The sequence below is a fragment of the Petaurus breviceps genome, unplaced genomic scaffold, assembly GCF_028583685.1.
Source record: "Petaurus breviceps papuanus isolate PSGF00001 unplaced genomic scaffold, PetGlider_PUasm1.0 174, whole genome shotgun sequence".
NCBI classification, from domain to species: Eukaryota; Metazoa; Chordata; class Mammalia; order Diprotodontia; family Petauridae; genus Petaurus; species Petaurus breviceps.
In genome coordinates, this window is record NW_027185761.1 from 39,754,709 (window position 1) to 39,770,185 (window position 15,477).

General features: G+C 41.3%; 1 protein-coding gene across 3 annotated transcripts in view; it reads left to right on the forward strand.

Annotated features, from left to right (window-relative positions):
• The window catches only part of PDZRN3 (PDZ domain containing ring finger 3), a 285,242-nt gene that overhangs the window by 258,865 nt on the left and 10,900 nt on the right, over positions 1–15,477 (forward strand). For all 3 annotated transcript variants that reach the window (XM_069084083.1, XM_069084085.1, XM_069084086.1), the window contains 2 exons: positions 201–288; positions 14,935–15,033. In XM_069084083.1, the coding sequence (XP_068940184.1) occupies positions 201–288; positions 14,935–15,033 (187 nt within the window). The remainder of the gene's footprint in view (positions 1–200; positions 289–14,934; positions 15,034–15,477) is intronic.

The following is a 15,477-nucleotide window of genomic DNA, read 5'->3' on the forward strand; positions in this document are numbered from 1 at the left end:
AGCACTTCCTTTCCCATCAAACATCCATGAACCTTATATAGAGTAGTGCCCCAAAAAGTAAGAGAGTAGAAAAAACCCTTCCATTTCCATTTGCAAAGAAGTGATCACAGTGCCCGACCATGTATTTGGCATGACCTACGAAGAGGATTAATGAAAACGATGCTTGAAAGAGCCTTTGAAATCTCGTTTCATCTTCTTAGGCATTCATCTGCTCATGAATACTATGATCCAAATGACTACATGGGGACCATCCATCAGGAGATGGACAGAGATGAGCTGGAACTGGAGGTATGGCCAATGTCCTTTTCTCTTCCAAATGTCTCATATCTGCTCGTGAACTATGTGTTTAAAGGAAAATATCATATGAGCCATGAAACCTGTGTAATTTATTTTTCCTCCCCTAAAAGAAAAAATAAACAGATTCAAAAGATTGAACAAAGCACCTCCAAAAGGTAAGATGTGATTTTGTTGTTTGTTGTATAAATCAGTCAAGCAATAAGCTTTTATTAAGTTCTTTTTATGCTCTAGGCTCTGTGCTAAGCATTCGGGATGCAGTGAAAAGGCAAAAATTCTCCCTGCACTCAAGGAGCTTACATTCCAATAAAAGAGACAACATGTACATAAATAGGTACATAGAAAACATCTAAGAAGTAGGTGTAAGGTAGCCTTAGAAGGGAAAGCATTAGTAGTTGGCAGGTAGTAAGTGAGGATGGGAGAATTTGCCAGGTCTCCTTCAAAAACTGACACAGAACTGTATCTTGAAGGAGTCTGGAGATTATCAAAGGTGGAGGTGAAGAGGGAGAACCTTGTAGTCCTAAGGGATGACCAGTAGAAATGAACAGAGATGAAGCATCTTCCATAGGGCACCTAGGGGCTAATATGGCTGGACCATTAAATGTATGGAGAGGGTATAAGATCAATGGAGAGCTAGAAAGACACCATGTTTTTCAAAGCTTTGAATGTCAAACAAAGGAGTTTATGATCCTAATGAGACAAAAAGGAGCCATTGGAGCTTACTGAGTATGGGATGTGAAATAGTCAGATGTATACTTTGGGAGCATTCTTTGGCAGCCATGGATGTCAGGATGGATTAAAGAGGAGATTACGTGGACTGTTCGTGCCTTACCTGTGGTGTGGAGCCTTCTGAGCTTGTATTGGCCTGATCAGCCAGTCAGACATATTGTACCTTGACCCCAACAGATTTGGGTCCTCTTTGAGAACAAAGGATGACAACAACTAAGTGGAGAGAGGCTTAAGGTAGAAAGGCCAATTAAGAGTCTGTTAGAGTAGTGCTGGTGAGAGGTGGGGAGGACTCAAGACATTTTGTAGAAAATGAAATTACAAGCCTTGGCAACTTAAAAAAACTTCCACCCTTTATATTTCTGCTCCCATGTTGCCTAATTTAAACTCATTATTCACTCTTTTATGTAATTAATATAATTAAGCCTCCCCAACACACAGACTCTCTGTCTCTCTCTCTGTCTCTCTCTCTCTTTCTCCTCTCTTTTCTCTCTCTTCTCTCTCTCCCCTTGAATCATCATTGTCACCTTCCATGCAGGGCAAAAACAAAAGATTGTAGCTAGAAACCTGACCAATGTGATCACCAAATCTTCCCTTGTTGACTAATACAAATGTCCTCTCGGAATTAACTGTTTGTAGATCTGTAACTAACAATTTTTGCTCTTAGGGTAGATAATAGAAAATTCGCCCAGAGAAAAATCGGAATTGAGTCCCTCAAATGTTGAGAAGGCTACTGCTCCCAAGAGAGACCAAGGTTTTGGATGGAGAGTTGGCATATTGTGGCATCTGGTAGCTTCATCTTTTAATCAGTTATTCTTTCTAAGTAGGTACCAGGCTCACCTTAGCTTATGAGAAGGACCTTTGATTTCACAGATACCTGGAACTCCTGCTGAGGAAACTCTCTGCCAGTGTCCATCTCTGCCACTTAATCTTAGAAAGTTGCCTGAGGCACTGATATTGGATAAGTGGCTTGACCAGGATGACAGAACTAATTATGTGTCAGAAAGAGGACCCAGGGCCTCCTAACTCTGAAGCTGGCTCTCCACTGGTCAGATATTTTCCCAGTAAACCTCTCTATTCTAATCATGGCATGCCCTCATGAATCTGATAGTCACAGTTAAGGGTTTCCTGTAGAAATATGAAATATATAAAAATAATTATCATAGAGCTAGGTGGGGTCTCAGAAGCCATCTAGTCCAAGTACCCCATTTCCAAAGTGAGGAAACTGAAGATCAGAGGTTGCCAAAAGTCACACAGGTGATAAGTAACAATCATAGTGGGATTTGAACCCAAGCCTAGTCAGTGGTTTTTCAAATGTTTCTCACCATTCTAATAGCCATGAGTGACTCCAATAATGGTTTCTCTATACTTTTTAGTAAAATTTGGTTTCCTAATAAATATTTAGTCAAGAAGACCTTTAAGGGGTGGCTAGGTGGCTTAGTGAATAGAGCGTCAGCCCTAGAGTCAGGAGGACCTGAGTTCAAATTCGACCTCAGACACTTAACACTTACTAGCCATGTGACCTTGGGCAAGTTACTTAACCCCAATTGCCCTGCCTTCCCCTTCCAAAAAAAAAGCAAATAAAAAAATCTTTAAAAACTGATTTTGGAGAATGATGCCTTTTAAAAAGTTAAAGCAGATGAATTATTTCTGTGCCACTCAGAGGTCAGGCAGTTGTAAATGGTTAACATTTTGTCCCATTTCAGAGTTATCAGGTGGCCTGAGCTGAAGCATTCATACTTTTGAAGGAGATGAATTATGTGGTAGCAAAAGGTGATCGGTTCAGTAAAAAACCAACTGAATAGTTGGAAACAGCTGTTCTCTGGACAGCTCTTTAAAAAGACTGAAGATGTTTGTTCCAGTCTTGGGGAGACTGAGATTAATGGGAGGGAGCAGCATTCTGACACATTCACTCTCACCTGAATAGTTGCATTTGGGTTGTCCCCAGAGAAGTGCATTCTAAACTAAAAACACCCCCGCTGGTCGCATTTATTTGGGGTAGGAGGCATGGAGAGGAGCAGAGAGGGTGATTGGTGACTATAGTTCTCTGAAAACATATCTGATGAATCTTCTATGTTTGTAAAACATGCTTTGAATTTAACCAAGGCTCATTTCCTAAAACGAATATGGACCAAACTAGACTAATCACTGACTTAGCTGAAATTAAAAAGAAGACACTCATGTAAATCTTCAACCAGGGTATCATTTCTATCTGCATCTACTTAAGGCTAACAAGATTGCGTCTTAGTTACATTTACTGTCAATTACAAGCAATGTATAACAGTTTCTATATGATAATTGCTCAGTGGTTTAGGGTTTTTTTTTTCTTGTCAAACCATTTTTCTCCTAAAATAAAAAATTCCTGTTCAAATGGGAGGGAGAGAAGAAGGGGAGGAAGGAAAGAGAGAGAGAGAGAGAGAGAGAGAGAGAGAGAGAGAGAGAGAGAGAGAGAATGATACCCAAGAATATTACCTAATGTTTCTAAGAAAGTCAGATGTACCAATTGGATGTTTTCAACACCTTTTTTGAAGACTTAATCTACTCCTTCAGGAAGTAAAGATTTCTCCATTCTTTTGTCATTTAATTACTAGCCAAGCATCAGATCCCCTAAGAAGGAACAGAGAGAGGCAGCTTAGTAAAGTTGATATAATGCTGAACTCAGAATCAGGAAGATCTGTATTCAAATCCCACCTCAGGCTCTTACTTGCCTCTCTATGGGCTATTCTCTTCACCTCTGCCTCAGTTTCCTCCACTGTAAAATGGGGATAATAATAGAGCCTGCTGCCCCAGGTCATTGTGAAGATCAAAGGAGGTAATATTTATAAAGCTCTTTACGTAATGCCGGTTACATAAAGCATTTACATAATGACAGTTATTGTTAGTAAGCAGAATATAAAACCAAATTGAATCTACTCCTCAAAGTCCTTAATCTCCTCAGCAGAGGCCCAGCACTGGTTCAAGCTGGTTAGTTTGTAGATACCATTATTCATTACAGAGAGGCAGCCTGGCATAGTGGGCCTGGAACCATGAAGACTTGGGTTTGTATCCTCCCTCCAGAAGCTCGGTGACCATAGGCTAATCCAAGGGTGGGGAACCTGCGGCCTCAGTGCTGCACGTGGCCTTCTAGGTCCTTGGGTATGGATTTTTGACTGAGTCCAAGTTTTACAGAACAAATCCTTTTATTAAGGGGATTTGTTCTGTGATGTTTGGATTCAATCAAAGGGCCACACTTAAGGACCTAGAGGGCCCCATGTGGTCTCGAGGCCACAGAGTCCCCACCCGTGCAATCTCTTTACTTCTCTCTTCTGTAAAATGGGCTGCATGTTTCCTAGCTCAGAGTTGTGAAGCTCACATGAGATCATGTATATGGATCAGTGGGCAGACTTTAAAGCACTCTGTCCCTGTCTGGTGGGAGTAATGGGAGGAAGAGAAGTTAATAATGAGGAAATAAGAATTAATAATAATAACAACCTCAAAATATCCTGGAGAACTGGACCTGAACCATTTTATATTACAGACCAGCCACAATAATCCAGGACAAAACTGATTCATAAAAATTAGGAATAAACCTCCATCTCAGATACTTATAATCTTCAGGCTACATAAAATGTAAAGCTTTCAAAGTGGAGACCTGACTAGGCAAGGTCAAAGCTTTGGGCCTGGGATGAAAGATGCAGCCTCCCATTGTCCCATCTGCTGCTTGTCTTGTAGCGAGGGTGCTTTCAAGCCCTCCCTGCTCTGGAGCTTGATGCCCACGTGTCTTGTCTGTACACAGTTGTTAGGGGACTCTCTCCTTCATTAGACTGTGAGCTCCTTATGGCCAGGGACTGTTTTTCTTCATATCTCCAACACTTAGCACAGTGCTTGGCACATTATAGGCATTCAACAAAAGCTCGTTGACTGACTGGCAATGAGTCTACAGAAGATGAGATTCCATCCTAATACTTTGCAAAATTCAACTATGGAAAGTAGTTTTTTTTTTCCTTCACTTGTGTAAACCTGCATTAAACAATGAATGTAAAGGAATCATAGAGTAGAAACCTGTCTCAAAACCTCCTGTATTTGAACTTCAGTGGAAAATATAAGGATGAGATAGTGACAATAACAGTTTGTTAGTAGAAGGAATTACCCTGCCAGGTAGTCTATATGATACCACAGGTGAGATAAAATACATAGATGATGGAGGTGGTGTTACTTGACTTCTCTGGGCTCAAGATAACTGAATCAGAGTTGCAGAGAACAGTTGCTGAACTGCATTGGTAGAATGAGTTCCCCCACGGGAAGCTTCCCTACACTAAAATCATAGATCTAAAGCTATTAGGGGACCTCAGAGGCCATGAGGTCCAACCTTCTCTAATGCCCAGGGAGGTCGTTTGACTTGCCCACAGGCCACACATGAAATATCACAAGCAGGTTTGACCCAGGTCTTCAAACTCCACAAGCAGAACGGTTTCGTTGTAATGTGATCTAATCCTGAGTCCAAACCAAATAATAGCATCATTTGGACTTAGCCAAAACTGCATGTAACAGACTACTGGGCCTAGGAAATAGTCTGTTTTTTAGTTTTTGTACCTGCTTTTCAATTTACATTTGCTTAGTTGGAGTTGAGGGAAAATCATTCATATGGAATAAAATGATTAATTTCCACTTCACATTACTCATCTGTAAAATAAGGGATTGGATTAAATTACCCCTAAAGTCTCTTCAAGCTCTAACTCTGTGATCCCATGATCCTATGATCTCATCTGCCTAGCACTTTTATCTCACCCATTGTTTGATCTGTAATCAGACCCATTGGAAACAGTTGGACAAAGAGGAATTTCTATAGAGTTGACCAATATGGCAGAATAGGAGGAAATGGTATGGCTCAGCTCTCCCCCCAGCTCTGAACAACAAACCCATTACCACACATCTCATCTACCTACCCCCTCACCCAGGGCCAGGAGTAGATATGTTATGATGGGCAAAAGAGTATATGAGAGAAATTTTTCCTCTACATGTTTATTGGAATATTCTTAAAGATGATGCACTAAGAAAACATATCCTTATTCTAAAATACTCAAAACAATCATATTTAGAAGAGTGTTGGATCCCAATTATGCTGCAGCTACCTGGAGGTATTGGGATGATGCCCAGTGATCAACCTACCTGCTAACCATCCATAAAGATTTAGATACTAACCACCTGCCCTAAATCTTGTTTTCAGCCACTAAAGGAGGAGGAGGAGAAAGAACAGTAGTCAAAGATGGATTTTCCTAATGTATTGTTTTAATTTCCCAGGGGTTCCATCAGTCTGTATATGTAGCATTACATGTCCATTAAGTGGCCTTCATCTGTGAATGTGTGCTGACAACATTAGAAGTATTTAAAATACCCAAGCAGAGAAAAGAAATAGCTTATGTTTTCATGAGGGTAGAAAAATCCCACCAGTCATGCCCCAGTTTCAGGCAGTTACTTAAGGAGAAGAGATAGTAGATACCTCCCATTGACCTAAAAGATATTGGATGGAGGCATGACCACCACAAATAAGGGTAGCCAGAAGGAAAACACTAACTCCTTTTCCAGATCTGTGGGGCAGGTGTTGAGAGACTCCTGGATCAAACTCCCAGCTTAGGTTCTTTTTCTCTGAAGCCTTCCTTCCATAACCTCAGGGATTTCTTTTGATCCTCACAGAAACCTTGCAAGCTAGATAATATAATCTTCATTTTATAGATGAAGAAACTGAAATTAAATAAGGTTAGGTGATTATACCCCCGCCTTACCAGTTGCTCTTCTTCGGTACCCTGCTAGATGCTGGGGAACCATCATCTGGCCTAAGGACCCCTGGGCCTTGCCATCATCCCTCTTTGCATCCCTGGGCCTTCTGGGCCTTGCCATGGGCAAGATGAGTCTCCCTGCCTCCAGTCCTGGAGCTCCAGACACTGCACTCCCTCACTGCTTTTGAGGGCAAAGACTATGTTTTATTCTTCTGTGTATCTTCCACATCTGCCCGGCATGCTGGGAACTTAGTAAATTTATTCTGTTTATTCTAACCTCAGACATACACCTTGAGACCTCTTTGCACCCAGGCCATCATTTTGCCTACGTGGTAAGGAGGCAACAGGGTTTCTATCTCATTATTAGGAACCTCATTCAGTAATATGCTAAAGGTCTAAGATCAGTTTCTAGACCAACAGTTTTTAATGAAAGGTCTTTGAATTTGTTTTTTAAATATTTTGATCACTGTATTTTAGTGTAACAGACTTCATTTGTGTAGGGGTCAGCTATACAGTACATTGGATAAAGTGCCTGGCCTGGTGACTCCAGGAGGGCTCTTCCCAAGTTCAGATCTGGCCTCAGACACTTCCTAGCTTTGTGACCCTGGGAAAGTCACTTAAGCCAGATTGCCTCAGTTCCCTCATCTGTAAAATGAGTTGGAGAAGGAAATGGCAAAACTACTCCAGTATCTTTGTCAAGAAAACCCCAAAATTGAGTCACAAAGAGTCAGATATGACCAAAAATGACTGAACAATGACAAAAAGCCTGATCTGTAGAAAAGAAGGAATTTACTAAGCACATACCATACTCTGAGCAATGTGCTAAAAGACTTTACAAATACAATCTCATTTGATCCTCCTAACAATCTTGGGAGGTAGGTGCTGTGATCATCTCCATTTTACAGTTAAGTAAACTGAGGTGAAAGAGGTCAAGTGATTCCCCAAGAGTCACACAGTTATTAAGTGTCTGGATCAGAATTTGAACTCCATTCATCCTGACTTTGGAGTCCAGTGTTTCATTAACTGGCGTGTGGTGTGTGTGTGTGTGTGTGTGTGTGTGTGTGTGTGTGTGTGCTTGCTATGTACATTCCTCTTAGAAACTCATGCTATTGATTGGATTGATTTAAATTTCATCTGAAAGGGCATTTTTTAAAAGAAACTTTCAGTCTTGACAACTCAACAAGGCACTGGGGATGTTAGAGGCTGCCATCCAGATATTACCAATAAATTATTCATAGTAGTTTGATTAATAGTCTTTTTAAAAATCATATCTTCATCTTGATCAACAGATATTTACTTATTTATGCTTACAGTGCTGTACACAACCTGGGTAGTCCCTGTTTGATAAAAAGCCGATCGGGTTCAAGCTGGGATTCAGTTGGAAATTAATGAGAATCAGTGGAATTTGAGGATTTTCATCTTGCATTGGCCTCCAAGATATTGCTCTTCATTGCAGAATCATGGAGGTAGAAGGAACAGGAATACTTAGAAACACAGAATCTGAGTTGGAAAGAATCTCCAAGACCAGTTAGTCCACCCATGCCTGATCAAAAATCTCTTCTATGACCTCCCCAACTAGGGGCCATCCAGTCTTTGTTTGAAGACCCCTGAGGAGGGGGAGCCCCCAAGATTGCTTATTCCCTGAACTTAGAGACTATCCATTCTACAGCATTCATTTGACAGCCAGGGAAACTGAGGCTCAGAAAAGCCAGGTGACTTCCTCAAGGACAATATGTAAATGTAAGCAGAGCTGGGCCTTTTTCCTATGTCACTCTCCAAGTATTTATTAAGTGGTAACTCTGTGCCAGGGACCGTGCTGAGGTCTAGGTATCCAAAGAAAAGTGTGTAATGGAAAGGAATGAACAACAATCCTTGCCCACAAATAGTATAAATTCTAATGTAATAACTAGATACCCGTGTATACAGGTAGATGGTTCAGTGGATAGAGCTCCAGGCTTAGAGTCAGGAAGATCCATCTTCCTGAGTTCAAATTCAGCCTCAGACACTTCCTAGCAGTGTGACCTTGGGCAATTCATTTAACCCTGTTTGCCTCAGTTTTCTTATCTGTAAAATGAGCTAGAGAAAGAAATGGCAAAATACTTAAGTATGTTGGCCAAGGAAACCCCAAATGTAGTCACGAAAAGTCCGACACAATTGAAATGACGAGACAAACTACATATGTAGGAGATGTATAGGGATCAGCCATAGTCAGACACACACTGTACCTTGACCCCAACACAGTGATGTCACTTTGGTCCTCTTCAAGCATGAAGGACAGACAACAGCCATCACAGAGAGTAGATGAAGGGGCGGCCAGGTGGCTCAGCGAGTAAGAGCACCGGCTCCAGTGTTGGAGTTGACCTGGGGATCAAATCTGGGCTCCGATACTCAGCACCACACTCAGAAATAACTGGCCGTGTAACCTTGAGCAAGTTACTTATAACCCCTATTGCTTTAAAAAGAAAAGAAAAAAAAAAGAAAGGGGAAGGCATTACCAGAATGACCAAAGACCTGGCTAATTGCTTTTTGTGCCTTCCTTTTAAAGACCAGTTCACTGTCTCTGGTGCTTAACTTCCTCTGGGATTCTGTACCAGTCACTTTATCTGTAAAATGACCATATTAATACCTAATCTACCAAACGCTGCCTAAAATGAACTATGACTGCACCACCCCTCAGCCTCCTGAATTACACACATAGCCAGACTTTGGTTTCTGCTTCCTAAGGAATCTGCCAGAGCAGAAAGAGAAACCCAAGTCAACAGCTCTTTCTCACAGAATTTATCGATGCAACAACAGGCCCTGTTCAGTCCTGATCTTATATTTGTGCTTTCCCAGCATGTCTTTAGCCCATGCATCTTTTCCTTTTCAAAACTAAATCATTTTCAAGGTAGAAAGCTGCCCCCAAGAGATTTCACTTAAACCAACAAATCTACTTCCTCCCTAAGCCAGTTTTCTTTTTAAACTAAGCATCACAAGTTTATCCTTGACAAGCAAATGGACTCAAGGCTGGTGGAGATGGCCTTGCCTCGCTCAGAGCAAGCATCTCTAAGAACATTTGGTTTTTCCTACTCATAATTCACCTTGAGTCTGTGCAGGGGCCTCTTGTTTTCAGGGAAGGAACTTGGCCTCGGTAACATTGCAATGAGCTTCAGCAAAACCCCACTAAATTGATACAACATGACTTTCTGGGTAATTCTGTTCTCCTAGGAGTAATTTTAATGGGAGCCAGCAGCTAAATTCAATGCTCAACTTTTCTAAAGAGGTCCCTTGTGGTAGGATTGCATGTCATCTGGGGGATGGTAATACCTGAAATAATGCCTTGCCAGAAACAATTTCCCTTTTTTTTAAATGAATGAATTACAGATGATTGGACAATGAACACAGCGCCATTGAATATGATTCCTGTAGCACAGTGGGTGATTCGCAACACCTACTATGTGCCAAGCAGCTTACTTACATCATGCTTGAACCTATGTCAAAGAATCAAATATTGTAGAACATGAAGGATCAGAGATTTCTGCTTTGGAAGGGAGGTTCTTAGAGACCATCTGGCTTAACCACCATTTTACAAATGGGGAAACTAAGATTTGAGGAGGGTGAGGTCATCCAAATAGTAGGCCTCACAAATGGGATTTGAACACAAGCCTTCTAGCTCCAGAGCCAGCATTTTTCCCCACTCTACCATGCTTTTTGAGCTAAGTCTACCTTTCTATAACAGGTAGCTCCCTGTTGCCTTTAAGATAAAAATAAAAACTCTGGCATTTAAAGCCCTCCCCAGTCTGGCTATAATATGTCTTTCTAGGAAGTCCACACAATAGTGCCTCTACATATGCTCTGCATTCCAGCCAAAAGAGCCTGCTGGCTTTTCCCTGTACATGACTTGTGACAGGTCTCCTACCTCCATATCTTTGCAGTCTGTTCCCCTAGACCTCTGCTAGAGTTCACCTCTCAGAATCCATGGCTTGTTTGAACGCACCATCTACCTGAAGCCTTTCCTGATCTCCCTAGGCATTTGTGTCTCTACCAGCAAATTACTTTGTATATCTTCCTAGCTCTATGCATATGGGTTTTTTTCCCCAATAGAATGTAAATTCCTTAAAGGCAGGGACTATTCCTTTTTTTATTTTTTGACATTGGTGTCCCCAGTGGCTAACTTATATTGCTTGAGATATTGTAGGCATTCAATAAATGTTTATTGAATTAAATATCTTCCCATCAGTACCATAGAGTCTAATCATTCATCCCAACAGCAGCCCTTCAGATATCCGAAGCCAACTATCATGTCATGCCCTAAACCTTGTCTTCAGGCTAGACATTCTTAAAATGGTTCTTTCCACCATTCATTCTCCTCATGACGTGTTTGCCAGCCCCTTCACTGTCCTGGTTGCCCTCTCTGGACTGCTTCCAGTTTTTCAATGTTTCTTTTAAAAGGAGGAATCTAAGAAAGAACAAAGTAACTGAGGCGGGATCCAACAAATTCTGAATTCAGTGGGAATATTACTCCTTGTTTTGGACACTCCTGTGAATGTAGCTCAAGCTTGGATTGGCCTTTCAGTCAGTCCCTTAGAACATAATAAAAATACCCTTTGGGGGCTTTTATCCTCTTTTGAATAACATTGGAAAACAAGGAAATGCAGTGTTAGCCACGTTCAGATTTTTCTCCTTATGACCTTTTTGAAATATGTCTCAATGTTTTTCATGACTGCCTGTCTGAGGAAGAACCTGCTGATGAGGCACAAAACTTTCACTCTCGACAATGTCCCATTATGGCAATGGAAGACGTTATGTTTACATTCAGCTTGGAGCCTTCCATTTGGCTGGGGACCAAAAAATGTCACCAATTTCACTGATTCACACTGAGTTGGGGGGATGGGGAAAGGTCGGTCAGAATTAGCACAAAGTCTGCATTATTTCAGTTTTTCTACTCTTCCTTACAGACACTTCTGTGTGTCTCAGAGATGCTTTATAGGATTGTTGTCAGGAAAGTTTGTAACCCCTAACATAATAGTGGCAGTGAGGTGGCATGATGGCTAGAGTACCAGGCCTGGAGTCAGGAAGACCTGAGTTCAAATCTAATCTTCAGATACTTACTAGTTGTGTGAACCTGGGCAAGTCACTTAACCCTGTTTGCCTTAGTTTCCTCATTTGTCAAACTAGACGACCTCAAAGGTTTCTTCCACCTATTTAGTTATAATTCTATAGCCCCTAGAATGCCATCCCTGACACTAGCTAGGTTATTGTGGGCATGCCACATAGCTTCTCTGCACCTGAGATTTTCCGGTTTCTCACAGGTTTAAGTCTGCCATCTTTGGCCAGTGCTTATAAGTATTTATTGACTATTGTTGTTAAATTATGTATCTTCAAAGCGTTCAGATGCCCAATTGGTCCTGTTGTCTCATTAACATGGATACTTCCTTTAACAATGCAGAATGCAAAGTCCTTCAATATTTGCTGATCCTGTGCCACTTTTCTCCATGCCCTCCCATAATTCACCTGCAGGACATCCAACCAATATATTGCAATCTTCTTTCCATGCCCTTGACATCTTATGGACCCAGTGGAATACAGGGGCTTCCCCACTCTCTTGCTGTGTGACTGCCTCACCTCTTTTTCTGATCATTCATTTCTCTGTTGACGTCCTTTAAACCTCTCCTCCTGTGTGATCCCTCACTGGTAACTCACTGCCTTCCATTCACACCCACCACTCATCTCTCTATTTCCCTTTGGGTGATCAATTCTGGATGAGACCATAGGATCCCCTGACTTACCATCACAACATCACTGGAAGAATATTAATGTTGAAAACAAGGTCCATTGTTGCAGGGAAAAGTTAGGGGTTCTCCAAAAAAGATAGAAATTATACAATTTCCCAATTATATTTAACCTCTTTTTCCAGTTCAATTCTGGATCCAGCTTATTGTCTATTTTCAATAACCATGGGATCATAGATTTAGAGATGAAAGAAACCTTTGAGATGTTCTAGTTCAGAGCTATCTTCTGAGTTCTGCAAAACCAGATTAAAATGTAATTGAGAAGTATTTAACAAAATAAAGAAAAAAAACTCAGAAGAAAATAGATCATGTTCATAGGTGGTTTTCTAAGTCAATAGATGACAAGTGGGGATCCTTACATACCATTTATTGCTCTCCCCCCACCTTTATATTTGAGTTGGACACAATTTTCTCATTCAACAGTTGAAAGACTCCCAGCATGGTAAACAAGCAGTACCTGGCAGTCCCAGGGATTGGAACCTGAGTTTTGAACTCCAAAACCAGCCTTATTCCTCTGCGCCATGCTGCCTTTCACATGTGCTGACAGACAAGCCCTAATGGCCATCCATCCAACTGCATTTCTTTCCTCATCTGTAAAATGGACTAGATAACCCTCAGATGTTTCATAGGTCTAATATTCTGAGATAAACCTCCAGTTCACAGGCAAAGTTCCCTTTTATTATCAAAGAGCTCTGGCTTTTGCCTTGTGTGTGTGTGTGAGAGAGACACGCTGCATTTGGCACAAACTGACCAGCTCTGGCTGGTCCTTTCTGTCTGGTGTAGTGCCATAGCCCCCATGCCCCCTAGCAAAATGCTTTGCATTGAGAAGACTCTCATATATTTACTGAGAGACAGAAACAAGGTGTAGAAGAAAGAGAAAGATGGACTTAGGAAGATAAACCATTTACCAGCTGTGGGATGCTGGGCAAGTCACTTTCCCCACCTCTCTATGTGTCATCTCATATTTCCTCATCTCTCAGATTATTGTAAAGAGCAAATGAAGTAATGTGTGTAAGGGACTTTGAAAACCTTTAAGTTCTATGGACATATCAACTATTGTAATTGTTATGTTTAAACTCCCAGCTCTAAAGATGGGAGGGACCATAGAATTCATCCATTCCAACTCCATTATTTCACAGATGAGAAAAGTAAGGCGCAACATCTAATAAATTAATAAGTATCTGAGGTAGGATTCAAATTTCAGGTGTTTCTAACTCCCTGACTGGCACTCTATCCACTGGATTCAATTTGGCGAATGTACCAAGCACCTGCTATGTGTTGGTAACTGTACCAGATGCCAGAGCAACAAAGACAAAAAGAGGAAATAGTTCCTGCCTTCATAGAGCTTACATTCTGCCAGGGATTGACTTTGGAAGTGAGAAGAGGGATGAAAGCTTTGAGCTCCATCCACCTCTCCTAGGAAAAGCCTCACTTAAATGGGCATCAGAGAAGCCAATGATCCAATTTCAGAGGGTCTCCCCATACCTGTCCACTGGAAGATAATGTTTTACAAACCAGACCCAATGGCCAGTCCAAGAATATGTATTATGATGAGCCCCAAGGATAGGATTATAACTTGCTGTGGCAACAACTTTTCTGCCTGCCTGGCTGGTAGGTTAGATTGGCCTCCACAACTTGTTAACACTTCCTAGAAAGTCCCATAACTTGCTCCCAGAGGCTTTAGTTGTTTTCAAAGGTCTGATTTCCTTCTGAAGCCCAGGCTAATTGGGCCATGCGATGATCTCTGTGGCTCAGCCATTTGCTGAGCTCGTGTCTCATGCCAAGCACTCAGGCTCCTTCTGCTTTTATCTTCTTTCATTTGCTGTAATAAAGCCTGAAACTAATTTCTCGACTGTAAATATCACAGCTGTTGTGGAAAACATTAATTGCATGCTATCGCGTTGCCCTCCTTTCTGGGATGAATTTATGCAGCAATCTCTCTTTGCAAGTTACATTGCTGTGAATATTAAAGGAGCCTGAAGTGAGATCATCTTAACTCAACACGTTGGAAACATTTGTATTAAAATCAGCGAGTGGCTTTTGTATGAAAATGCCCTTGTTTTTGTGACAGCCGTTGAAGTACGACTTTTTAAAAAGCTTTGCCACTCGAAGGCCTGACACTGAATGAAATATAGGTGATTTTTCTTTCTCTGAGATCAATGAAAGAACTATTTTCAAAATGACTTTATATTGATTGAAAGGTCAGAAATGCCCTCAGCATTGATCCCACAGACATAATCACTTTTTGTTCAGTAAGTTAACCTGCTGTCTGCAGTCAAATGAAGAGAAATCCAGTATAGCATTTAAGCAAAATATTTTCAAAGCCCTTGACAGGTATCTATCGTCATGCAGCCTGTTTGATCACCAGTGTCCTTTTCTGTGCCTAGGAGGTGGACTTGTACCGACTGAATAGCCAAGACAAGCTGGGGCTGACTGTGTGTTACCGGACAGATGATGAAGATGACATTGGGATTTATATAAGTGAGGTAAGAATGAGTTACTCCATTCCCTCTCATTCAGCCTAAGTGATTAAGGGAGCTCCTTAATCCCAAATCAGCTCAAGATATTCATTGGTAGATGTATAGAAAGATCAATTGTTCATTTTCCTTTCATATGTTCATGTGTGTGAGTGAATGAATGAGATAGAAAGATAGACAAAGACAGAGAAAAATCGAGAGATTCAGAGAGGCAGAAATACATAGAAAGTCAGAGGGAGAAGGGTGGCAACAGAGACAGAGAGAGACAGAGACAGAGACAGAGACAGAGAGAGAGAGAGAGAGAGAGAGAGAGAGAGAGAGAGAGACAGACAGACAGACAGACAGAGAGAGACAGACAGAGAGACAGACAGAGACAGAGACAGAGACAGAGAGAGAAACAGAGACAGAGACAGAGAGACAGAGACAGAGACAGAGAGACAGAGAGAGAGAGAG